This window comes from Pipistrellus hanaki (assembly GCF_964339955.1).
Source record: "Pipistrellus hanaki genome assembly, chromosome: 16".
Lineage (NCBI taxonomy): Eukaryota > Metazoa > Chordata > Mammalia > Chiroptera > Vespertilionidae > Pipistrellus > Pipistrellus hanaki.
The window spans coordinates 18,755,752-18,782,797 of record NC_140518.1 but is presented as its reverse complement, the minus strand read 5'-3'; the positions used below and the strand labels follow the sequence as shown (position 1 = coordinate 18,782,797).

Below are 27,046 nucleotides of genomic sequence, written 5' to 3'. Positions count from 1 at the left end.
TTTGCTGTATGAAGCTGCTGGGAATAATGGTAGTCGAAGTTGCATGTCTTTTACTAAAAGCATGGTCTCCTGTCACCCTCACTCCCCCACAGGCGGGGATTCTCAGCCTCCTCGTGCAGAGGAGCAAACTGAGACCCAGAGCTGTCAGCGGTGGAGGGAGCCGGGGACCTCGCCTTGCTGCCTCCGCTGCGTCCTCTGAGCCTCCTCTCAGGCCCGGCCCTCCAGGCTAGTGCCAGCAGACAGACATGCCCTCAGTGCCAATGGCCATGGGGGCTGTCCCCTCCAGACCCCGTGAATGGCTCACATGTAACCTGAGCCTGGAGAGAGTATTTTAAACTGAAAGCTAGCCTCTAAACTGGGCCACTAAATCTGGTTCTGTCGCCGGTGACGACAGAACCAAATTTAGTGTCGTGGGCAGGTCCACCCTTATCAAATCAGAGAAGCTCGTTTTCTTCCAGCTCAGACAAAGCACGGATCATGTTCACACCCCCTGCACCTCCACCAAGGGGTACGGGTGACTGACCACGGCTGGAAGGCATGGCCGAGAGGAGCCTGTACACAAACGCAGGGATGACATTCAGGTCCGGGCAGTGTCCACAGGGAGAAATTTCATTCAAAGAAGGTGGTTTCCGTGGGCCAGGCAGGCAGAACAAGCAACCTGCTGTTAGGAAAAAGGGCCACAGCTAAGCGGGTGGGGGCTGGCTGCATCACCCAGCCTCCTGAGTTATTCCCTCACCTCCCCTCCCAACTCCCCCCTACAACCCTACCCTTACTCAACAGTCCACTTTCTGTTCCTCCGGTCTGCACCAGCACAGCCACACTGTGGGGCCAGGAAAATGGGGAGTGGGGAGGCGAACAGAGGCGGGAAGGGCAGGCCTGGCTAAGTAACACATCCTGTAGTACAAGTCCTATTTCCGTAATTAAGAGCTAAAGTGGTTGCTAGGATTTAGAGATAATTAATACATTAATTGGGTGTCTCTCTAAGCTACTGGCTTTAAAGTAAATTCATTAAGATGCTCTGCTTTCACATTACTAACACCCATTATTTTGTGTTTCATCTCCACAGTTTGTCTGATCCCACTTTTGGGGGGCTTCCCCGGGGCACCAGGCTCCCCAACATGTTCATCAGTTGGGCGATGTTTTATTCATCTGTGTCTTCTCAGTGCCTGGCGCAGCACAGGGCACAGCACACACGCTCAGTAACTGTTGGGTGGATGCATGAATGTGTGCATGGGTTCAATACTGATTAAAAATTAAGGACTTTCCTAGAGAGACCTGGGCACAGAAAGAGAAACAGGTACATTGTTATACTTGTTCAGCCTTCTACTTTCCTGGAGGGTGGACGGGTACAGGTCTGCATTTGGAGTTTGGAGTGCTAACCATGGAAATACATGCACTGTTTGCCATCACCTTTTAAACAAGTTACATCTTCAGACTAATCCAAGCCTTTCGATTCTGAAAACCAGAATGACACCATAGACCATGAGCCCTACTTCAAAGACAAAAGACCTTGGCCTGGCCAGTGTGACTCGGTGATTGAGCATCAAGCTATGAACCAGGAGGTTGTGGTTTCTGGGTTGTGGGCTTGATCTCCAGGGTGGGGCATGCAGGAGACAGCCGATCAATGATTCTCGATCATCATTGATGTTTTTATCCCTCTCTCCGTCTCCCTTCTTCTTAGAAATCAATAACAATATTTTTTAAAAAAGAAAAAAAAACAAGACCTTGATGAGCAGGTTTGGCTCTGTGGTCCGATCCCCATGCTCATATCACTGAGGAAAGACGGTGAGCAGTTGAAGACAAACCACTTATGTCCCTACCAGCTCAGCCTAGGGAGGGCGGTCAGATGCAGCAAATTAAAACACAGGATGCGAATTGATGTTTCTCTCTCTCTCTCTTTCCCTCTCCCACTCCCTTCATCCTTTCCACTGTCCCTAAAAACAAATCAATGAAAAAAATATCCTCTGGTGAGGACTAACAAAAAAAAGCACACAAACAAAACATGGGATGCCTAGTTAAACTTGGATTTCAAATATTTGTTAGTGCAAGTATATTAGTTCTACCCAGGGTTCCTCAAAGATATCAGATAACAAAGATAACCCCAGAACCTGTGCAGGTGGCCTTATTCAGAGAAGAATCTTTGCCAATGTGATTAAATTAAGGACCTTCCGATGGAGATTGTCCTGTATTATCTGGATGGATCCTAAATGCAATCACTTGTGTCCTTAGATGAGCAAGGCAGAGAGATTAAAAACACAGAAGGGGTGTTCTTATACGAAGAGGAAATCTGGAGGTGGACACACACAGAGAAAGAACATCACGTGAAGATAAAGGCAGAGATCAGGGTGATGCTTCCATCAGCCGAGGACAACACAGGCTGCCAGCAAACCACTAGAACTAAGCAAGAGGCATGGAAGGGATTCTCTTTTGGAAGAAAAGCAACCCTGCTGACAATTTGATCTTGGACTCTCGCCTCCAGAACTGTGAGACAATACATGTCCATGGTGTGAGCCACCAGAAATAATAAATAAAAATAAGAGCACCGCAGAGAAGATGACGTGAGGACAGAGACAGATGGACATCGGTGAGAAGTAGATGCCGACAGCCACCAGAAGCCGGAAGAGGCAAGCACAGGATTCTCTCCTGGAGCTTCCAGAGAGTGTGCGGCCCTGCCAACACCTTGATTTTGGCCCAGTAATACTGGTTTCAGACTTCTGGCCTCCAGAACTATGAGAAGATAAATATCTGTTGTCCTAAGTCACTCGGTTTGTGGTAATTTATTACAGCAGCCACAGGAAACTAATACAATAAGTATGTCCCATGCAATCTTTGGGACAAACTTACACTAAAAAAAAAAAAAAATTATTTGTTGTTTATCTCAAATTTTAATTTAACTGGACATCCTGTATTTTTTCTGGCCACCCTAGTTCCCGGGGCCAAAGAAAGGGCTTTTGAAATGTGCAAGAAAGCTGGTGTAGGCCGTCAGAAAGTAGCCTTCTGTAAGCTAGGAGTCTGTGTAAGCACAGTCGACTGAACCAATTTGGACTTTAATAATTACCCCTGAACAGAAAGGGGGGCAATTAGAAAGGTGTTAATGATTTATCCTTTCAGCGGTCACTTGAGCACTTCCTCTGAACCGAGCTCTGGGTAAGGGTGGCGGAGTTAGGCCTGGATCTGGTACATCCGGGCTGAGCGGCACGCCATGCCAGAGAGAGCACGTGAAATATTGCCCTTCGCAGGGCTCGCGTGGGTCTGCGGTGCATTTCTGACACCTGAGCTGCCCCTGGGAACCTCGCACCCTTCCACTAGGATGCTGGGGCCCACGCCGCCGAGCAGCCTGGTCATTCCTGGTCGCTGAATGCGAGGACTCTGCATCCGCCCTGAAACGGAGCGAGAGGCAGCTGGGGCCACACATGCTGGCTCTGGATTCCCAGGAAGTAGATGCAAAATGTCTCCCTCATTCCCATCAAATGACACTCAACAACGAGTGGGACGAAGGGGCAAATGTTAAAGACAAGCATGGCCCCTCGTCCCCTGCAAAGAGGGCTGTCCCGCCCGGGCCGGGATCTCAGTCTTCCTGCGGAGGGATCCTCTCACTTCGGGCTCCATGAAGCCTGGACGGGCCCTGGACCCTCAGACTTTTCATGATGCTCATGGGTGTGCAGTGTTAGAGCTTTAAGGGGACTTGGGTCACCCAGACAGACAGACGGGGGTCCTACGACAGCCCAGAATCGTTCCAGATCCTTTACCAAAACACCCATCCCTGGGAAAGAGAGAAAAGCAGGTAGTTTACAGGGGGAAAGGGAGGATGGGGTGGCTAAACATGAAAAGACACTTGACTTCACACATAATTCAAGGACTGCTGATAAAACCAGTGAGAGGTCACTGTTGGTAGATCAGATGGCACCGGTCCAGACGGGTAATAACTGCAGCTGGGCTAGGTGGATAGGGCATGAGATATCATTTTTATTCTATGCTATTATCTACTTAATTTTTTTTTTTTTTTTTTTTTTTTTTTTTTTTACCAAGTATATCGTGCCTTTTAGAAATAAAAGATAAATTCATACATAGGCTCAGGCCCCAGCTCACTTGAAAAGGATAGAAATATCCGGAAGAAGGTTCTTTCAAAGCCTCCCCAGGTGATGCAGCTGTGCCTGTCACCCCCTAGTGAGAAGCTGTGACCTGGTCTCACCCTCTCATTTCACAGAGGGGACCACAGGTCTGTTGCTCGGCCTCGTGGGCTAGCCTGGGCCTTCACCACCTTAGGCAAAGGAAAACTCCAGGTGAATAGAACTCACAGGAGCTCACACACACGGTGTGTGGAGCACAAGCACAGTATGTAATGGAGGGCGGGGCACCTTTGGGAGTGCTCCCATGGAAGTAGAAGTGGATGGGGTAGAAGGTCAAGGGAAGGCAAGCTCCTGTGATTTTTTTTTAAATATATTTTTATTGATTTGAGAAAGAAGGCAGAGGGAGAGAGAGATAGAAACATCAGTGATGCAAGAGAAACATGGATTGGCTGCCTCCAGCACACCCCACACTGAGGGTTGAGCCTGCAACCTGGGCATGTGCCAGGACTGGGAATTGAACCGTGACCTCCTAGTTCATAGGTTGGCACTCAATCACTGAACCACTGACCAGGCACTCTGTGTTATTTAGTGTCTGACCCTTGTTGGGGTTTGTGACAACCCCGACGAGCCCCATGAGCCACCCTGCTGCCCAGAATGCCTGATAACCTGCATTCCAAGTGAGAACCCTGTGGGCGAGTTCCCTGAGGCCAGGCTGGGTGAGGATTTTAATGCCCAATCCTTTTCTATCAGAAACAACCTCAGCAGTCTTTTCTTCTCTTAGCGCCTTCACACAAACGACTCCATTTCATCCTCCAGCCACTCCAGGCCAGGTGGTGGCGCTTCCTGTTAGGAAGGGGAAGTCAGAGAAGCTACCGTTCCAGAATCTGGGCCCCTCCGCAGAGGGGACAGGGGTGAGGCGCTTTCTGGTCTCAGGGCCTGGGCCAGGGCCCGTCTCCCACCTGACACCACACCTGTCTCTTCGGGAGTAACCTCCGTGGTGCAGATCCCACACCCGGCTCCACAGGCCTCTCCGGCGCACCTGCGGGATCCCCCAGTGCCTCAAGGACCAAGAGCTCAGCCCCAAGACCCTGCTCTGTGGGGACACACCCACACCCAGAGAAGCAACCAGACACTTCCAGCCAACCCTCCAGGGGCCCTGGCTCAGTTTCCGTTATTGGGCTGTCCCGTGGGCTCCCTCCAGAGGGGCTGGCAGGCACAGCATGGCAAGAGTGTGGGATTCCTGCCCCATGGCCAGTGTGTCTCCCCTGTTCCTTAGTCACAGGCCACTCTGCTTGGCCTATAGGACCCAGAACTCCCAGAGGAGTTCCCATGGAGATGGAAGAACCCCCAGAGGCCAACTGGGTCCCACCTTTGCCCAAACCTCCTCTTCTGCCTTCCTCACAGAGTCACCCCAACTTCTTTGTGATGGCGGGTCACAGCCTCAGCAACCCTCTAACAAGGGGGCTGGGAGGGAAGAGAAAGGTGGGACCAGCAGAGAAAGATGTAAGTGTTGGGAACAGCCCCCAAACATGTGACATCCTTAAGATGAGTCACCCACTTTCCCTTCAACTGCCTTTCCTCCTCTAGGAAGGACCCCCACCCCTTCTCCTCACACCTCCCCTGCTTTCTGTGTTATACCGAGAAAAATCCACAGAGGCGCCGGCACAAGGTGATAATGTTAACAGATGCCAGAGCCACTTGAGAAATGAGGTAACAGCCCAGAGAGGTAAAGTGACCCTCCCCCGGAGTCACACAGCAAGTTCATGGCAAAGCTGGGCTAGCACAGGTTTCCTCCTCCACACTCAGACCCCCTCCTGGGACCACATTCTCTTCATTTCTTGGGATCTCACATACTGGTCCTTCCTGGCAGGCCTCCCTTCAATGGCTGGAGCGGGACCTCAGACCCACCTGGCAAGGGGCCAACCTGAGGTGGAGAGAAGGAATCCAGAGCACGGGGTTGGGGAGAGCCTGGCCTTAGCAGGTTCCTAAGAGCTGCCAGGAGAGGTGCACAGAGCACACTCTGGTCAGAACAGAACAGTGCTGACATGGGTCATCCAAGCCAAGCACTTTGACCTCGCTTAGCTTTCCTATCTGTTTCTGTCCTCTTCTCTCCTGACTCCTTCCTGTCAGCATTTGGGAGATTTAAATGAGTCCCCTCTTTAAAACAAAATACATGTTGCCAAAACCGGTTTGGCTCAGTGGATAGAGCATCGGCCTGAGGACTGAAAGGTCCCAGGTTTCATTCCGATCAAGGGCATGTACCTTGGTTGCGGGCACATCACCAGTTGGGGGTGTGCAGGAGGCAGCTGATCGATGTTTCTCTCTCATCGATGTTTCTGACTCTCTATCCCTCTCTTTTGCTCTCTGTAAAAAAAATCAATAAAATATATATTTTTAAAAAAATACATGCCCTCTCCAGTCAACCACCTTAGTTCTCTCCTCCTCTTCCCAGCCTGGTGTGTTGTTGTTGTTGTTTAGTATAGTTTTAATGATTTCAGAGAGGAAGGGAGAGGGAGATAGAAACATCAATGATGAGAGAGAATCGTTGATTGGCTGCCTTCTGCATGCCTCACACTGAGGATGGAGCCCACAACCGGGCATGTGCCCGGACTGGGAATCGAACCATGACCTCCTAGTTCAAAGGTCGATGCTCAAGTCACGCTGGCCGGGCCTGATGTATATTAAAGTGTTGTCAACACTTTTTCAACCTCTATTTTCTCCCAACATGCCCACCCTCCTCAGCTGAATCCAGGCTGGTCTCGGCTCCTTATCTTTCTACTATAACCACTTGTATTAGTCAGCAAGGTCAGGTTTATGCTGCAGTAACAAACAAGTCCCAAATAAATGCCAGTGGCTTCATACATCTGGCACCACAGCTTCTCTGATCTCCCAGCCTTAAGGGTCATCTTAGAGTTCCTCGAAAGCACTCTGGCTTGGGGCCTTTGTGTATGCTGTCCCCTCTGTGCGGAATGTTCTTTACTAGCCCCTCCCTTTCACCTTGCTAACTTTATTCATCCTTCAAGTCTCAGCATGAGCATCCCTTCTTCAGGGAAATTTTCTACAACCCCCAGACTACATAAGTCCCCATCTCACACTCCTATGACCCCACTGTCCTCTCCCTGTGACCCTTGTCTCACTTGATTGTCTACTATGTGCTTCACAAGGGCAAGGAAACTGAGGCTCAGGATGGTTAAGTCACTTGCCCAAGACCACACAGCCAGTAAAATTGAAGAATCAGAATCTGAACACAGATGTCAAGTCCAAAGCCTGTGTTCTTTCTACTGTCCATGGTTAATTTTTTAAATTTATGTGATTAAACTGTTCCTCTATCCCTGATACTGGCTTCCCGTCCATAGAAAAGGGTGAACACTGTTCGGGTTTTCTAGCAGAGGCTCATTCCAAATCTGTTTAATTTTGTTTTGTCACGGTTGCCCAGATCCCCGACCAGAAGACTGGGAAGTAGGTCAGGGCTGCAGGGACCACACACTCTGGCTGCTGTGAGGGCTGGCCTCTGGTTTCCACGACGGGCAGGGGCCAAATCCTGCCAGGAGCGCCACCCGCTGCCAGTCCTGCAAGGATTTCTCATCCCTGGCCCTGAGGTGTCATCATGAACCTTCACATCACGGAGCTTTACGTTCTAAAAGACATCGTCCTGGTGCTGCTGTGTGAGGTGGTTGAGGGAGAAAGGGCATCAACAGGGACATTTCTAGTCTGGGGGGAAACTCATCTTCATTCTTTTACAGTTTTGTGGGTGATTGAAGCTAAGTGATCATTGAAGGGGTGGATCACATGCCACTTTATGGAACAGTGGCATCAAGCCATTTGATACCAGTCACTTAACAGTTCCCTTCTGATGTGACGACATTATTTTCATAAATAATCATGAAATGAAATGGTCATAATAATGGGCAGACAAGAAACACGGATAATAAAATGTTTCTTTTCTTAAACTCTAGACATATAATTACACCATATTTTTTAAAAGTAAATATTTTAGTACGAAAAAGAAAAAAAGCACAACTACCTACTAAATAGTTTTTACATCTACTGAGTTTTGATTCATTAGTTGCAGCCTGACCTAATATTTTATGTAAATCATTGCTCAGTCATTAATAGGTGAACTTTAATAAAAGTGAGACACCTTCAAAGGTTGCCTATAATTTAGCAACTACTGAATTGTACCACTGATGTACTGCTTAATTTTCTTGCTTAATTCTTTCGTTTTAAACACTATCCTATATAATAAAAGGCTAATATGCAAATTGTCCCCTTGGGAGTTGGACTGACTGGGAGTTCAACCACTTTCTATGATGTGCACTGACCACAAGGGGTCGGCACGAAATGAAGGAAGGCCCTGGCCAGCAGCCGGAAGCCCTAATCAGCTCTGATTGCTGGCCAGGCTTAGGGACCCTACCTGTTCACAAATTTCATGCACCGGGCCTCTAGTAACAATATAAGAAGAATAAACTTCCATTTTCAAAATATTATTCAAACTCAGTAACATATATCTTGTTTAAATAAAAGTTTCACTTACCAAGCAAAAATGTTATACTTTGCAGTTCACACTCAGGGTCACCATTTGAAATTTAAAACACAAATAAAAACACCAAGTGGCCACCCTGAGCCCAAGGCCTGTTCTAAGTTTTTCCATTTTTTTTGTATATTTTAAAAAATATATTTTATTGATTTTTTTACAGAGAGGAAGGGAGAGGGATAGAGAGCTAGAAACATTGATGAGAGAGAAATATCAACCAGCTGCCTCCTGCACAGTCCCCACCGGGGATGTGCCCACAACCAAGGTATATGCTCCTGACCAGAATAGAACCCGGGACCTTCCAGTCCACAGGCTCTATTCACTGAGCCAAACTGGTTCTGGCAGTTTTTCCCTTTTAAAAGGACCTGTGCTCCTACCAGCTACTTAACAACCCGGGTTAATAATTGGGAAAAGCAAAGGGACTTCTTCTGTTTAAGATAATTGTGCGTGTTTTTGTCCTCCTCTGGCTGGAAAAATGTAAGCCTCACTGGGGAAGTCTCTCCAGGGAAGGTTGCTGCATCCGAGAGCCCGTCACCAAAATTTGAAAAATGACCGTGGTGGGGTTTGCAGACTTCGACAGCTAATTGCGTGCTGAGAATTGTCCCCCCAAGGAGGCCTCCCATTCCCTCAGGAGACAGGGCATCTCCTCTTGGGAGCTGTTCCCTCCCTCAGTCCCCCACCTCAGCCATTTCCCTCCTTCCCTGCCCACCCCCCTCAGTCATCTCACAAGGCTTTATGCTGCTGCAGCCTTTTCTAATGAGGGCGTCTGGCCAGGCCTCTCTGCAGCTCAATTATGTAACCTGCCGCTGCTTCTGGTCCAAGGATCACCCTGGGAAGGTGGTCAGAGGTGGGCACGCAGCCAGGGCCAGTCTAATTATGGCCCCGCCCCCTCGGAACTAGGGGGTGGTGCAGGAATTTGGACTCTGCAAGAATTAACAGTTCCACCGCCGCCCCCAGAGCCAAACCTGCAAGATGCATGCTCTTCAATCTTTGTTCATTTCCAGCAAGCAGAACTGTCTCAGAGAGAGCCTGTTGGCTACCCTGGCTACTTAAGAGAATTGTCCCCCGGATGTTGGCTCGAGGTTTTTGGCTGGCTCCTGGCCTTACATCTCTCTGACCTGGGCTCCTCCAACATGTCTGGTCTCTCAACCACCACCCCTTTAACCAATGATGACCCCTTGGTCTGATAATGACCCTGTCAGGGCCCCTCTCTTTGTCCCTACAAACTTGCCCTCCCGTCAAGTCTAAGCTAAGGTCCCCAGAGCCTTCTCCAGCCTTCTTAACCCCTTCTCCTTTCAGCTGCTGCGGCCTCTGTCTCTAGCCCCTGTTCTATACTGAGCTCTCAGAATCATAGACTCTTGGGGCACAAGGCAATGTGCTTTCTCTCTTCTGACCTGTTGCCTTGAAGTGTACTTAGGTCCTTCTCTCCCCTCCCAAACCCGACCCCAAGAGGGCAGGGAGCCCATCTTCCATCCCTTTGTCCAGCCTGGAGCCCATGCACATGGTAGGCAGCATCCCACAAATGGAGCTGACCATGGGTCCTGTGCTCCAAAATCTTTCAGTATTTGTGTATGCATCTCCGGCCAGACCAAATAGATCCATGGGCAGTGGCCACATCTGCTCCATTTTCTGGGTCCCTGGTGGGGGCTGGTACATGCCTTCCTTATAATCTGCTCACTGTCCTGGTCCCAGAGGTCTCCCCAGCTGCTCCGCCAGGGCTGGGCCAGTGCGACAGCTCTGTCATGTTTGTATCATCCTCTCCTGGCCTGCTGTCCTGTCCGCAGGCATCCTGGGACCGCCTTAGGCCCGGAGGGTATATGTGCACATACATGTAAGGTGCGCGCGCATGCGCGCACACACACACACACACACACACACACATACACACAGCCCCTGAGCACAGCATCAATAATGCATGTTGTGCACAGAAAGCCACTATGAACTTTATTTATCACCCAGCTGACATCTCTGATCAGCTCCCAAACCTCTCTCCATGCGCGTGTGGTGATTGGTGAGCCTCTCCCTCAGGAGCCCACTTTTCTCTCTCTGTCTGTTAATAATAGATGCTTCCTACAGCCTCAGCGTGGCAGCTTTGACTTAAACGTGATCTTCACCGGAGAGGCTAGTGCATGGGTCTGAGTTGTGCCTTTGAAGCACAAAGCATTGCTCTTTGGTTGGGAAAGGACCCTCCCTCCACGGCATCATTCACCACCCACCTCTGGACAGCGCCCAGAGCCAGCTCCTGCTTCAGGCCAATCCAGGGTGTGTTCCTGCACGCCCCTGCGAGAACCACGTGTGCCACCTGAGCACACAGGGAACTGGGGTGGCCCACACAGAGAACAGGCCGGCTGTCGCATTGAAACAGGCCGTGAGCTCTGAGCTTGAGACGCGTCAGTGATGAATGCTGTCGCCTCTCTTCCATCCCACCAAAGCCCGTCCCTGCCCTGCCCCACACCCTCACTGGCTCAGCAGCATTGACTGGGCGCCTCCCTCATGCCAGGTCGGGGGGGGGGGGGGGGGGGCAGGGCTGAAGACACGGTGCTGCCTTCACAGCCTCACAGCATCATCACTCCAGCCCCCGAGACAAGTCACCGTCAGATTACAGCGCCGTGAACCTGGGAAGGGCATCTAGAAGCAGTGGCTGCTTTGATAAATCTGAAGCTGGAGGAGTTACCAGACAAAGGGGAGGGAAAGGGACAAGGCTCTCTGGGAAGGGAAACCAGCATGTCTGAGAGTGAGAGAGGGCGGCAGTGAGCACCTTCACTGGATGGCGTATGAGGAGTGGCTCTTAATTAACATTCGTTCTTTCTTTCATTCATGCATGCGTTAAGGTATACTAAGCCCCGAACCCATACCACGCACTGCACTAAGTACCCAGTTGTTTAGAGTGGTTAGAAATAAGTTCCTCCTCCCTCAAGGGGCTTACCGTCTAAGCGTAAGTCCGTAGGGGGACTCCTGGAGCTCAGTTAGAGTGGGGGGGTGACAGGTATAACAGTAAAGACTGGACCAGAAGTGGATGGAGGGAGGGAGCGGAGGTGACATGATGCCTACTCCTGTCTCGGGAAGGCGGGCGTTTCCAGCCTCGTGCCGCAGAGGTGGGGTCAGGGGGGCGCGTGGCGAACGCTTTGGAGTTGAAGGGCTTGTGGCGTTCCCATTTCCCGAGACGCCTCCCAGGCTTTGCCAACACGGGAATGTATTTGTTGCTTTCCATCAGACGATAGCACAATCCGTGTTTATAAAACAGATTAATGAAATAAACAAGTAGACACCACCAAGATAAAGTCTCTATAACTCTGCTTCCTCCCCAGAGAGAGAAAGCCTCTGTTCTGCGCATGTACGTATATACGTTACCGTCTTTTTATAACAATTCTGCGCACACATTTCTGAAACTGCTTTGCTCACGTGGCAATGCAGGGTGGGCCTCTCCGTCTGCCCCTATGTTTCTCCTCCTTCCTCCTTCCGAGGAGTCAGCGTCACGCAGGGTGCCCCAGGACACGGTTTTGGCCAAGTCCCCAGGCATCACGGGACCAGGGGATGACCTCACTGGGCTCGCCATCTGCCCGGCCTGGCCAGAGGCGGCATTGGGAGGGCCAGCGGGCACCACTTGTCCCTGGATCCAAAGTGGGCGGGGCTCTGTGCCCTGAGAAGCTGTTTAGTCTGAAAATGCTCACGGTACAGAAAGGCTTGGCTACATGAAGGGGTGGTAAGGTCCTCAGACAATAACCCAGCTGACACTTAGAGTTTACTGGGAGCCAGTGCCGGTTCTATGGACAAGGCAACGGAGACTCTGAGAGGCTGAGTGACTCATCCAAGGTCCCCCAAACGGCACTACTGTTACCTCTGGGCCTGAGGCCATGGTGCAGAAGTGCCCACGCACCTCTGTCAAAGTGCTCGATCTGCTGTGGCATTTCTAGCGTGTGTTCTAGCTGATTATTTTCCCCCACCCCGCCTCCCCACCCCCCACCCTCCACCCAGCCCAGGCTGCATTCAGGTCGTTCATTACGGAGGGACAAGTTCTGATTAGCGGTCAGCTCCCGCCGTCCTCCTCCCCTGCGTCCTCCAGAGGATGTCCTCAGACTCAAAAAATAGAGGTGAAAACATCCTCAACACTTCCTGCTTTCCTTCCAAACTCCCCTCTCCTCCATTTCTCCCGGTGGTGCCCATCTCACCGAGTGGCACGGCAGGAAGAGCCCGTTTCTGGCCATTCCTCAGGGCCTCTCCAGTCCCCGCCTCGCTCGCTGATCCTGGCAGGTTCCCAGCAAGGGGAGACTTTGTGCTGACTCGGCCCTCTGTCCCTCCCCAGGTCCCCTAGCGTGTCCTCTCCGTGCTTGCCTGTGGCTTGATCTGGGCGCCAGTGCTTCCAAGACCGTCCTAGAAGGACCCCTCACGTCTCCTCCTCTTCACAGGCTCTCGATCCCAAAGCTGCCTTTCTCTCCTGCCCATGCTTACTCCTCCTCCTCCTGCAGGCCAGGGGCACAAAGGCCCCTGGTGTTATCCCTTCGGGGCAAGCCTCCTCTTCCCTGCCTCCCCACACCTTCTCGTTGCCCATAACTCACACGTCATGACAACTTTACTCGCATCAGCCGAGAACCGTGGTGGGCAAACTGGGGCTTGCGAGCCACACGCGGCTCTTTGGCCCCTTGAGTGTGGCTCTTCCATAAAGTACCACGGCCTGGGCCAGTCTGTTTTGAAGAAGTGGCGTTAGAGGAAGTTTAAGTTTATTTTTTTTTTAAATATATTTTATTATTTTGTACAGAGAGGAAGGGAGAGAGATAGAGAGCTAGAAACATCGATGAGAGAGAGAGTCATCGACCAGCTGCCTCTTGCAGCTGGGGATGTGCCCGCAACCAAGGTACATGCCCTTGACCGGAATCGAACCCGGGACCTTTCAGTCCCCAAGCCGACGCTCTATCCATTGAACCAAACCGGTCTCGGTGGAAGTTTAAAAAATTTGGCTCTCAGAAGAAATTTCAATCGTTGTACTGTTGGTATTTGGCTCTGTTGACTCATGAGTTTGCCGACCACTGGCCTAGACCGTCAAAGGTCACAAAAATGCAGCCTCGTGTGCGCTTTTCAGTGACCCGCCTGTGGGGCGGGTGTCCTCAGACCCGTGTTACAAATGATAGGACCAAGGCTCAGGTGACTGGCCCAGCACCGACCATCCAGTGAGTGGTCCCACTAAGCCTCGAACCCAGGGCTTTTGACTCCACACCAGGCGTCCTTTCCACCCGGATGCATGGATGGATCTGGACCAGGAACAAGGGTCCCTCGGGAGGACTTGGAGCCAAGCCTGCACCTTGGAAGCCACGGGCTGAGGGAGTCTGGCCATTTGTCTGACTAGCAAGGAGGCCTCGGTGCTCTCCACAGAAGGAGTGGGGGCGAGTGGCCGCGCAGGGTTCTCCGAGTGCCTTGGGAAGGCAGCAGCCTAAGTGCTATTCATCAGCTCAGTAACGGCTAATGGAGGGGCAGGTGCTTCTAAGAACCCATAATGCCCTTTGGCGGGGGGCCCGGGGCGCGTCTGAGAGGCCTCCCAGCACCCGCAGTGCTGCTGAGGCAGGAGCCAGACCACGGAGGTCCATTCGTCATCCGATGTCTGGACGAGTGGCGTATCCAGCTAGACCTGGGGGGAATGAAAAAATGCATTTGCCAAGCAGAATTTCATTTCCTGTTATGTGTCTAAGACCTTCATACTTCTTTCTTGACAGCCTTTACTCTTCCACCTGCTCCTTCTCCCTTCCCTCCTTCCTCGACTCTTTCTGTTTCTGAACATAAGCGTTGTCCAGGCCTTTCCGGTGGATGATGGGCACCGTGCAATGGACAGAGGCTTTTCCTGAAATAGGTTCTTGGGGCCCAGAGACTAAATGTGTGCCCTCGGCTTTGATTTACTGTCTCTCGCTGACCCACATTGCTGATGTGTCAATTTTCATTGATCCAGGTAGCTGTATACCTGGATTGGATGGTTCCAAAGTTGTGTTGAAATTCTTTTTTTTTTTTTTTTTTACGATAGTTTCTTCACTCCACACAGTGTCTTTGTGTCCCTGACATGGTTCCGCCTGGCCCTTCTGCCCAGAAAACCCCATTCCTAAGCTGAGCTTTCCAGCAAATCTCCAAACACCAGACTCTGTCCCCAGCTCCACCACTGTCTCTACGTTCATGTGAGGTCCCTCTGCCTCTCTGCGACTCAGGTTCCCCAGCTACACAAGGGTGCTGAGATGCTCGTGCACCTCGGAAAGGGATAGTTGGGGTTGGCTCCTCCTACGTTAGGGCTTTGGGGTCGGGCTTCATGATTTGATGGTGGAGGCCTCCCAAGACCCCACTCCCCACGCCTGCAGTGTCAAACTGAAAGCTGGGGCTGCAGATTCAGAGCCTGTGTGCCCCCCCTCAGCCTGGGCAGCAGCATCAATGCACAGCGTGGGGGTAATAATATTGGTTCCTTCACATGGGTTGTTGTGAGGATTGAATGCAATATGATGGGCAAACAATGCCAGGCTATAGAAATATTTTTTTCTTTTTAAAAGGAAATCATGGATGGTTAAAATCAGGGCTGGGGGAGACGTGAAGAGCCGGTCCCTAGCACATTTTAAGTGTAATCTTGTGTTGGTTTGTAGCACATTTGCTGCCTGTTAGATCTGCAGGGCAGAGACACAACACATGGTACCCACTGACGGCGGGCCAGAAATTACGATAACACTGATTAATACAAGCATGTCATTAAGTGAGTAAAGTAGGCTACGGAAGAACTGGTTTAGGGGAAATCGCATGTGTGCCTGGGAGAGATGTTTGCAGGGACGTTCCCTAAAATGTTCACAGTGGTTATTTTGCTTTTCTCTTTCACATTTTTGTATTTAACTTTTAAACAATGACTCTGAGTCACTTTTATGAAAGAATAAATTCTAGATTTTTGCCTAAACCTCCCTCCCAGGATTTGGGAAGCGGCTGCTCCAGGTGACTTCCTCCAGCGAGTGCGTGGCGTCAGTGGTGGCCCAGATAAGGCCTCGAGGCTCGTGGGGGCCGTGGCGTCCACGGGAAGCGCGGGGTGGGTGCGCGGCCACCGTCGTGGGGAACCTCTGGGTCCGGCATTGCAGCTTTTCGGCAGAGGCATGGCGCCGGCCACCACCAGCAAGAAGATGCGGGAGGAGGCCACCTGCTCCACCTGCCTGCACCTGATGGCCGAGCCCGGGAGCATCAGCTGCGGCCACAGCTACTGCCAGGCCTGCCTCCTGCGCCTCACAGGCCTCCACTCCTCCTCGTCCAGAGCCAGGACACGAGCCCTTCTCCTGCCCCGAGGGCCGGGCTCCCTTCCAGAGAGGCAGCCTGTGGCCCAACAAGCAGCTGGGCAGCCTCATCGCCACCCTCCGGGAGCTGGAGCAGGGGCTGTCCTGCCAGGAGCACGGGGAGCGGCTGCACCTCTTCTGCGAGGACGAGGGTGACCCGCAGTACAAGGGCCACACCACGGCGCTCATGGAGGATGGGGGGGGGCGGGGGCAGCTACAGGGAAAAACTCCAGGAAGCGGTGAGGAAACAGGCAAATGGAAGAGGAATGCATGAACCAGAAAGCCTTCCCGCCGAAGCAGACCGTGGAATGAGAAGATAAAGGCTCAGAGACAGAGAAACCGGGCGGACTTCCAGAACCTGCACAGAAGCCTTCAGTGCAAAAACCAAAACGGAAACCTTGGGCTTAAAACCAGAGCGTCCTCAGGTACCGTCTGTGAGTTCTCGCACGAGGGTGGGCAGTAGCCGCTGACCTCAGCCGGGGCACCTTGTGTGTGTGTGTGTGTGTGTGTGTGTGTGTGTGTGTGTCCGGCAGCACCGCCTCCCCCCAGAGTGGCCTTCATTCATGCTCCCTGACAATTGTCGATTGTTCTCTTAGGATTGAGGCCCAGGATGATTCCAGCTTCTCCTCCCCAACACAAGGCTCTCCTCTATGTGGGCTCCCTTACCTTCTCCCCACTTGATTGGGCAGCACTGCCTGAAACCTGGCTCCCATTACTATCAGTCAGCTTTGGTTCTAGAATGTTCTGTGGTCCGCCGTGATGGATGTGACCACAAGCTCACACTTGAGAGCTCCTCTGAGGTTTGCCGAGCTGTCTTCCTTCCAGCAAGTCCCGCGGAGGGCTTCCCTGTGCTGGAGTCAGCCGTGGGGGCAGGAGAGGAGACGGTGGCCAGAGGAGGTGCAGTGCAGACGCTCACACCGGGACCAGCTGCTAGAAGAGCGTCTGAGGCATCACATTTGCCAAGACCCAGCCCCTGGGGGTGTTGACCGAAGCCCTCCCGGCTCTTTCTCTTCCTTTAGGTACAAGTTGGCTCCCCGTTCCCTGAGCACAGAGATTTCCTAATGGCCTTGGCCCCAGACTTCACCTCCGCTCAGGAGACTCATATGCCTGCCCTTTCATTAATCTCTATATCTTAAAGTAAAACCGTTAGACCATAAGCATTAAAGAATAGAGTGTCAATACAAAGAGAAAGTTTTCAAATAAAACCAAAGCTTTAGTCCATTTGAACATGTGTCCTGGTATTCCTAAGCTGGCATCCCAATCACTACTTGATTTAATCACCGTTATCTGCCGGCTTACTGAGATCTGGTTCTGGTGCCAGGCTGCCTGGCCCTTGAACCCTGAATCCATTCCAGGTCAACTGTGCAACTTTGGGCAACTTACTCAACCTTTCTGTGCCTGACTTTCCCCATCTACAGAGGTATGCACAATAACAGAGGCAGCTGTGCGAATTACATCACTCAATACCTGGAGAGGCTTGAACCATGGTTCCTATAACTATGTGGAACCCTCAGGAAATCACTATTAAATTTGTGATCGTGCAAATAAATAAATAAATAAATAAGGAGGGGGAGGGAGGGGAGGGAGACCAGAACAAAGGAAGTTTGATGCAGGAGCCAAAACTCATCTTGGAGAACAAAGTTCATGCCAAGGTTGTTTTTGGATCCTAGATTTACCCCCTACTTGCTCTTCAGCTATCTGAAAGAGATCCATTGAGGGTGTTTTGTTTTTTTAATAACAGCTTGTAGGACAAGGCATGAGTGTACACAGTTCGGTGTTTTTCAGCAGATTCACAAAGCTGTGCGGTATCCGTACACTGCATTCCAGCTGGGGCTTTTCACTGGAGGGGAGTCTAAGGCGCGTTTCCTTTATGGGGACAGAGCCACCGGCCTGGTGGCTGATTCAGCTGAGTCACCGTGGGCGGCCTGCAGCCTGCTCGCCTTCCCAGAAGCCGGCGGCCACCTGGGCTGCAGCGAGTGGGCACCCGGCAGGCGTCTGCTGCCCCCTAGCGAGGGCTGCAGTCCAGCCCTGAAGCTCCCGCCTGGCGCCGCTACCCAGATGGGCTCCGGGTGCCAGACTCCGGTTGGGAGGGGCGTCTGGCTTGGAGGGCGGTGAGTTGGTGAGCCAGGGTGCAGAAAACAGCCCCGGATGCAGGCGTTCCCTTACCTCTAACTCCAGCCCAGACATGGTCATTGCACCACGTCCTGGGTGAGGGGAAAGGCTATGTGTGTTCAACTTCCTGGGCGCTGGGGTGATACAGTAGGGTAGAGGTGAGCTTTAGCATCAAAAGGTCAGAGTTCAAACTCTCTGCTCTGCAGCTAACTAGCTGTGTGGCCCTCCACAGGTTCCTGACCCTCTCGGAGCCGTGTCCTCGTCCAGAAAGGGAGAACAGCCATCCCTCTCATGGGCTGTCATGTTAGAGATACCCTCTTCCGGAAGCCACTGTGGCTGGCTTACGGTCAGTCAGAGCTCAAATAAACGGGTGCATCTAACCTTTTGTACACCATGAGCATCTACAGACGCAAGAGGCAGACCTCTTTGAATTAAATTCAAATTATCGTGGCGGTTAACTGGTTAGTATCCCAAAACTGCCAAAAGGCTGTCCAGTGCTGCCCTGGCTTGCCCAAGGAGCTTTCTAGAACCTGGATGACTCATTACCAAAATGCGTTGCTTTGGTTCTAGAACGTTCTGTGGTCCACCGTGGTTAAGAAGATTAGAAGGAATAGGAATGGCAGTGGTAGGCGCAGGAACGCTGTTTGGCCTTCACCTCCTTGAGGCAGAGACCACCCCACGTCCGAGGAAACCTAGGCCCCCCGGGGAGCCGGCCCGAGCAGAGGGCTGGTGGGGAGCAGCGGCCATCGCACCTGATTCCCGTGTCCCAGAGGGCAGCAGGGCCGGCGGCGCCGAATCCTCTCCGGTTCCCTCCTCTTCTCTTCGCCTGCCCTGTCTCCTTTGTCCCTCCGTCCCTCCCAATCCTGTGCACCGTTTTCTCCCTTTCGTGGCCCCTGGCTGGGACTGTAGGACGAGGCACTAGAGCGACTCCATGGGCCCCTGCGCCTCCGGGGCCTCCGTCTCCGCGGTTCTAAAACACAGGGGCAGACTCCAGGAGCCTCTGGCTCGCGCCTTCTCCTGTCGGGGTGCAGTCCTTTTCTCAGGGTCCCTGAAAAGTGGCTCCTTTTCGTTTGCAGGTTTAGCTCAACTTTTGTGCCTCTCCCGGAATTCCTTCCCTGCCTCCCACCCTGCGGCCTCGGCCTCCCAGTCACTGCCTGGGGGAGCAGGAGGTAGGACATCAGAGAGGAGGGGAGAGGGACAGGGCAAGAGGGGGGTGGGGAGATCGGTTGATTAGAACAATGAGAAAACAAAGGAAGGCACCTCTCGGTGTGTTTATTTTCCCGTCTGTGTGTCTCCTCCAGATTATAGGGGTCTGGGCAGTCAGGGCCGCGTCTAGTCTGTTGTTTCGCCTCCGTCTTTGCAGGGAAGTCTTCGGGCCGGGGCGTGCGCCGTGCCCGTGGGCAGCTGGTTTACATGTTCTTTGTCCCGTTATTATTTCAGAGAAATCATCTGGCCCTGGTTCTCAAGGAGGAAGATGGCAGGGGTCAGGGCGGAGGGGAGGAGGAGAGGAAGCAGGAGGAGGACTGAGATGCTGGGGCCGCCTGCCTCTCCCCCAGGCTGGGCTGGAGACCTCCTCCTGTCCTGTGAATGACCTCGGCCTCCAGGACTGGAGGGGACAGGCCCAGCGGTCCCACTTAGGGAGCTCAGAGGTCACCGATCATGGAACCGGTGCCTTTCAGAAGAGGGGGTCTGTGTGGGGGCTAAGAGGGGCATTTTGTGGATGAGGAAGGTTGAGAGAAGTGACTTGCTCACACAGCTTCTGGGTGTGAGTCCTGGACAATGCTCCTTCTCCTCCCAGACCTGTGCTGGACAGGAAGGTGGGGAGCATTTTACGGTTTAGGATGGAAGAGCAGGCCGGGCGTGTTCCATCAGGACACGGGCTTTGCACCCTGGCATCGTCTCCCACTGGTTGTGTGGCATTGGGCTGTGTGACCTCCCCAGAGTCCTCATCTATCCACCGGGAATCTTAATATCTGTGCTGATGACTAGCTACATCACAGGACTGCTGTGTGTCCAGTGGCACGCCTGTGAGGTGCCCACACAGAGCAAGCTCCTTCTCGGACAGGGGCCGTGTGGCACCAGCTGCATACCAGGCTCCGGGGCTGTGCGGCCTTGTTGATCCAGAAGATCCATGGACCCAGGGGCATTGCTGTCCGGGGTCGGCAGGAGGGTGGCATGGTGAGCCTCCCCGAGTAGGGAGTTCTTCCCGTGCATTGCACTTTCTTTCCAAAGGAAAGTATTGGCCCTTGAGAAGCACACAGTTCATTTATGTTGCATCGTGAATAGCTGCCTGTGTTTTTAAGGGTGATTTCATTTCTCCAGCAGCCCTTATAGTTCATTCAGCTTCCTATTGGTGCATCGGACTTTCTCCAGCCCTGTGGCGTGGTGCCGGGGGGGCGGGGGGGGGGGGCGGTCATCAGAAGCCAGGGCCCCGAGAACAACCACTCTCTCATCTGCTTCCATGGACCCAGACGAGGCAGCATGTCCCCAGGCCCCAGGCCCCAGGACAACGGGCTGCTGCCTGGGGCTCCAGGAATGACTTAAAACCTTATGGAAAACACTAGATGAGCAAAACCCAACGTCAAATGCAAAAGCCACGCTGAGAATTTCCATTTTTCAAATGGCTAGGGGGGAGAGGGAGACAGAAAAAGGAAAGTTCATGGCACATGAAAAGTATATGCCTTTCAAATGTCAGTGTCCACGTATGAAGTTCAATTGGAGCTGTCCCACCATGAACACTAGCCTTGGAAAAAATTGGTGGAGGGTCTGCCCCAGGTGCATGCACCCTCCACCTTGTAGTACACCGTTTGTATGAGTTGCCCCACACCTGTAGAGATGAGACTGTGGATCTTAAAACATCCTGCAACTCCTAACTCCTTTAGAGGACGCATGTCACCAGGTGTGTCCTCCACCCCTTTCCCATGGAGACATTATTAATTGATCACCGAAACTGAGAGCTAGATGCCTCCGAGGCAGGAAAGAAAAAGGCCCCGCCCACTCCAGTTTGCGTTATCAGCTCTTCCCTGGACAACTGACCCACTTCGGCAGCTCCCGTGAGCCATTGAGACAGGTCCCAGTGAAAACAGAAAGCTAAGGAGATAGCTGCTACAAATTATAAAGGAAAATTAAAGACTGCATTTAGATTATGAAAAATTTATAAAAGTGGCAAATATAAAGAGGAAAGGATGAAAGAAAAAAAAAAAACAGCCTAAAAGGATAGAATGATAAAAGGTAACACAGGGAAGTATATTTTAAAGGAATTTCAAAAGGTTAAAAATCACTAAATGACCCGAGAGGCTGCTTTTACAGCTCTCCTGGTAGTCTAAAATTATCTCAAAAATAAAAAACATTAATAAATGAAAAGCTAATATAAATCTGGGGTGAAAATTAGAAGTAAAAATAATTTAAACAACAAAAGGAAGCAAATACATGTAAAAGTTAAAAGGGAGGAATTGAAAGCCAGTAAGACAGGGGAGTTTCAAAGATAAGTAAAGAATAAGTACTATGAGATAATTAGGTTATATAGAGGGAGGTATCAAAGTAAAAGACATGACACTGAAAACTTCCAGAGATAAAAATGGAAACTGATGGGATAATCCAAAGTAGCATAAACGAACCAGGGCAAAGTGGCATACTGAAAAGTCCAGAAACTCCAAGCTATGAGCTATTTTTTACATAAAGAAATATTCTCACTGAAGATGAGAACAGCTTCTGAGTAAATATCATTTCTACCGCCCTCTGCTGGGCTTTTGCAGGGAAGGGGGTGCATGCTGCTCCAGGCCTCACACCTGCTCTCTGCTCACCCTCAGAATGCACAGCTGAGGTCCTGGTGGGTGCCAGTGAGGTGAGCGGAGGCCACAGCTTTGACCTCCTGGCAGGGGGCGGGGGGGGAGGGGGCGCTACTCATCTTGGAACTGGGGGAGTCAGGACACTGGTCAAGAGGTGGTTGCATGAGGTTGAACAACATGTGCTTTTCTCTGCTTCAGTGTCCTTACCGGGGGTACCTACTGACATCTTCCTTCTCCTGTTTGGTCCTACCCTCTGCATTAAACAACAACAGCAACAAAAAACATTAAACTTCTAGTCAGCAACATTTACTTCTTAATGAAGTTGAACGAGTGCTGGGCATAACAACTCAGGCTCGCTGCACCTGTCCACCTGGTGCTTTTGAACATGAACTACGTGGTGTTTGTGGATTAAAGGTAATAAATAACACTTTGGCAGGGACGCAAAGCCCAGGCTGAGGCTGCTGGGGAGGGAAGTGGGGAGCTGGGGATATGTCTGCCATGAACTAGGGAGGCGGCACTTTACTCTCCCTGACTCCCCCCTCCACACCCCTTCTCCTCCCAAGCACTGAGCCTCATCTCAACATCCCAGCCTCAACCTCCCGTCTTCCTTCCCCAGGTGGGCCTTGAACCAGGATGACTGAGCCCCGCCAGGAGTTCAACATGATGGAGGATCACGCAGGGACCTACGGGCTTGGGGACCGGAAGGACCTCCCCTCCCAGGGGGGCTACACCCTGCTGCAGGACCACGGGGGCGACGGGGACCACGGCCTGAAAGGTTAGTGCACCCCTTTTCTGCACGGCGGGCCCGGGCCTTGGGAGTCCCAGCCCGTCCGCTTGCTTTGGAAAAGGCTGGCAGGAAGGGTTTGCAGCCAGTATTTTTTTTAAAGAAGTTTTAAGCACGTTATTGGGTTGGATTGCCAATAGAGAGAGGCCTCATCCTTTGAATGGGCCACGATGACCCAAATGGGACGCTCTTTGAAGAGATGCCGTTCCAGAGGAGAGTTTGCCACCTGAGTGGATGCTGTGGGACAGCGCCTGCAGGGCTAGTCAGTCTGAGCAGCGCAGAGTCTGCAGCCACACCCGGTGACCTACAAACCAGCAGCGCTCATTAGCATGCCAAACATGCGGCCCTGCACCTTATCTTCATCTCTCCCTCTCGGGCCTGTCTGGGCCCTATTCAGCATGTTGGTTAGCGCTGGGATTCCTACTGTACCTGCATTAATAAGCTGCGCCGACCTCTCCATGTTCTAAAACACATCTTTTGGGCCCAATTGGCTTGGCCTCCTCCTGTCCCATCCCAAAGGCATACATTTCATTTCACCATCTGGCCACCAAATTCAGGGAGCACGCAGCCTCTCTTCCGCTCCCCATGCCCGCCCGATTCCCGCCAGGAGCACCATGCTGGCCTCCGCGTGAGAAGGACCCTGCCCCTGCCCTCCGCACCCACTCCTAAGGAGGCAAAATGACAAGCAGCCTACCTCCTGTTTTAGAACTAAACATAATTTAAAGAACACTTTGCAGCCCGGGGTGTGGGATAGTGAGTAGAAGCAGTGCAGCTCCTAGCTGGGAAATGACCTTCTCTGGGTGCATCTATCCAGGAGGGCTCCCTGGAGGAGGCAGGCCACCAGGAGGTGCCCAAGTGCAGGAACAACAATCCCTGTCTTGGGAAGGTTTCAGGACTCGCTGGGGGGCCTTGTGTCAAAGGCTGGCCTCTGTACGTGTGTAAGCAGAGGACACATTGGAGTCACAGGAGCTTGGAAATTAGACACGGGGGCTCCACGTTGGAGGAAGTGGAGGGAGAGTGGGCCTGCTGGCCCTGGGCTCAGAGGCTGCCCAGCCAGAAAGAGTGATGGGAGGGGAGGGGTTTGGGCGGGGGGGGGGGGGGGGGGTCCCAATGAGCCTAGAACTCCCTGCCTGGTGTCATGGTAACAAGAAATGTGCCTTCTGGCCTCCCCACAGGCCCCAGCTTGGCCCCAGCCCTCGTTGCTTCATTTCAGCTCTTGGCGCTCCCTCGTCTGAGGGCCTGAGCCCACACACACCCTCCAGCCCCCAACCCGCATCCCTCTCATCACTCGGCGGAGTCCCCCGGGAACCTCAGTTATTAAACTCTCGAGGGTGGACTCCAACTTAGAATCACACATACTGAATTTTGCCCCATTTGAATTCTGCCAATGAAAAATGATGCTCTAGATAGGGATGCTCTAGATAGGGTTGCCTGGTTTAAAAATTAAGTTAAAAATATAGATTATGTTGCAACAAATGTACCATAATAATGAAGGATGTTGATAATGGGGAAACTGGGGTTGGGGTACACTCTCTGTCCTATCTTTGCAATTTTTCTGTACATCTAAAGCTATTCTCAAATAAAAAGCTCTTTTTTTTTTTAAGTCCAGGAAAAAAAAAAAAAAAAAAAAGCAGTTTTCACCAGTCTTATTGTGTAAAGGGAAAACTAAATTCAATTTGTACAGGAAGAACCAGCTAACTGAGTTATTTTGTGTCTCAGAGTTGCCTAAAGTATATCCGTTAAAACTACTCCATTCTTTCACATAAAAGAGGATCAAAAGTTCTAGGCCAAAGCAAATATATATATATATATATATATATATATATATATATATATATATACACACACACACACACACACACATATATATATATATATATATATATATATATATATACACTCACAGCTGACTCTTATACAACTTGGGAGTTTGGGGTGCCAACCCCCCAAGTCATCGAAAATACATATATAACTTTTGACACACACACATACCCCCCAAAAAAACTTAACTACTGACAGCCTACTGTTTGACCATAAGCCTTACTGATAACATAAACGGTCGATTAACACCTACCGGTAGCTTAAGTTCTATGTTACGTGCGGTATTCTTCCAATGAAAGGAAGCTGGAGAAAATAAAATGTTACCGCGGAATCATAAGGAAGAGAGCATTCACTTACAGTATTTACTGAAACAAAGCTGCGTGTACGTGGACCCACACAGTTCAAATCGTGTTGCCTAAGGGTCAGCTTACAGGCAAGTTGGAAGCGGCTAACCTTTGTGTCCCTGCTGTGAGAGGGAAGCCTTCGAAGAATTTGCTTACTCGAAGAATATACTTGCCAAGGAAGCAAGTCCTACCTAAGAGATTTCCCTCATTCTCTTCAGGCTTGTTCTGGCCGCTAAGGACTTAGAACGAGTTGTTTTTATATGGGGAGCAGGGGTATCCCTGGCAGAAGGTGCCACCTGACCTGCGACACTTCAGAGAAGTGGCAGAGACTACTTCGGATCATTGCAGGAAACCACATGTGAAATACCGGGCAAAGAGCGTCTAAGTAGGTGCTAAAGGTTGGGAGAGGACTAGATGCAGCCAAAGAGAGCTGCAGAGGGTGTGAATTGGCTAACGGGTCAAATGAGACCCCCTGCTGATTAAAAGGCTTCAGGTTCTGAAAGGACAGTTTTCTTCTAAGTAACTAAGGCTGGCATTTCAGCTGCCACTCAAGGCTGGTGAGGCCGCACTTAGAGCTCCTTCCATGAGAGCAGCTGGGCGAAGTCCAGACACCAGTTGTCCGGTTAGAAGCGGGCACTGGGTCAGCCCTGAGCTACTTCCTTTCCAAAGGAAGGGGTTGGAGGGCTGCGTGTCTGCCAGGTGTTTTCTGCTTGCCCTTCGTTAGTGTCAGAGATCTCCCATGAGTCTCTCCGAGACCCCAGGTCCACGGGCACAGCTTTTTGGTATCTGCTACCGTTTGTCAGGAGAGCCCTGCCCCGGCTGGAACCACAAGCTGATTAAAAGGCGCTGTCTCCTCTCGCCCAGACCAGCTGCTCCTAGCTGTGTCTGTGCCTGATCACCCTGGTGTGGGGCACCGTTGTGTTGGGGATGGGGGAGGGGGCAGGTGGTCCTCTCTGTGGTTTTATCATGCGGCCACGGTCCATCCCTCTGGCTTCCATACTGAGTGACTTTTGGCTCCAAAACAAACCGCTCCCGAGCTCCTCCTGAGGCCCAAAGCGGGGGCTGGGAGAGGCGGCCGTTCTGAGGGACTCACTGTGTATGTTCCAGAGCCTCCCCTGCGGACCCCCGCCGGTGACAGATCTGAAACCGCGGATGCTAAGAGCAGTCCGACCGCCAAAGGTGGGGCCTCCTCCCTCCCTTTGCTCCAGCCCGCCCGCCGCTCCCACGCACCAGCCTGCGGTCGCCGTGCTCTGCGCCCGTGTGTGCCACCCTCCCTGGCTGCATCGCCGCGCCCCTCCCGCTGGCTGAGAGATGTGCTCGCTCAGTGCTTTGCAGGGTGGCTCGGGCTTGGCTCAGGAATGCTGGCGGAGCCAAGCCCTGCTGTGATGCCTTGCTCGCTGGTGCCAGCCATGGGCACCTTCTCCGCGTGGGTGCTTTGAGGCGGCCTCTCTTGCAGAGACTGGGGTCTGTGGCAAAGCAGGGCCCAAGCACAACTCCGCAAAGCCCCTGCTTCCTATCAAGTGACCTCCCCACACTTCTTCAAGAGCCCCGCCCAGCTCCCTCTTTCCGGAGCCACCCGGTCCCAGAGCAGCCGTGTGGCTGAGGGAAGGGGTCCATGCTCGTCAGGACTGGGCTTGGTTCAGTGTCCTTCCGCTTTGGAGCAATGGGCTTGGCTGGGCCTCGGGACATTGGCCACCATGTGGGTTCCAGCCCATCTTCCGACCTGTTCGCTCTAGACGTTAGCTGTCTAGGTTCCTATGAAGCTCCTCGCGTTTCTCCTGAGGTGCTCCTGGGACCGTGATGTTGACCGCCTCCTCTTGCTCCCCATCTATGTCAGTCAAGACTGAATTTGATGGCAGGTCAAGGAAAACCCAAGGAACTGTGGCAAATACATGAAGAGGTTTATTTGTCTCACAGAATAAGACATCCAGACGTGGGCAGTCCCCGGTCCCACCCACGTTCTGCTGTCTTTATCGTCTGCCCTCCTGTACGGGTCTGCCGCCTCAGGGTTACAATATAGCCGCTGCACGTCCAAGCATCACATCTGCCTTCAACGCAGAAAGAAAGTAGCAAAGCAAAGCGGCCAGAGGAGCCCTGACATCCAAAGTGTCCTCTTTTAATCAGGAAAGCAAGATTGCTTTGCAAGCCCCACCCCCTGGCCAGCTTCTGCCTGTGTCTCCTTTGTCAGAGCCGAGTCCCATGGCCCCGCCCTGGCTGGGAGGGAGACAGGGCCACCACGTCTTTTGCTTTTCAATAGGAGACATCAAGAGGCAAGGGAATTGAGAATGGCTTCCGAGGAACCGGTCCGTGCATCTGCAC

At 52.0% G+C, this 27,046-nt stretch overlaps 1 protein-coding gene across 20 annotated transcripts in view; it reads left to right on the top strand.

Annotated features, from left to right (window-relative positions):
- Nucleotides 1-27,046, top strand: part of MAPT (microtubule associated protein tau) — a 71,104-nt gene that overhangs the window by 11,629 nt on the left and 32,429 nt on the right. For 12 of the 20 annotated variants that reach the window (XM_084861711.1, XM_084861710.1, XM_084861706.1 and 9 more), the window contains exons 2-3: nt 22,395-22,553; nt 25,835-25,906. In XM_084861711.1, coding sequence (XP_084717837.1) covers nt 22,412-22,553; nt 25,835-25,906 — 214 coding nt within the window. In that variant the 5' untranslated portion in view covers nt 22,395-22,411. Of the gene's footprint in view, nt 1-16,703; nt 16,898-22,394; nt 22,554-25,834; nt 25,907-27,046 lie in introns of all 20 variants that reach the window. The other 8 variants (XM_084861707.1, XM_084861712.1, XM_084861698.1 and 5 more) reach the window with 2 other exon arrangements.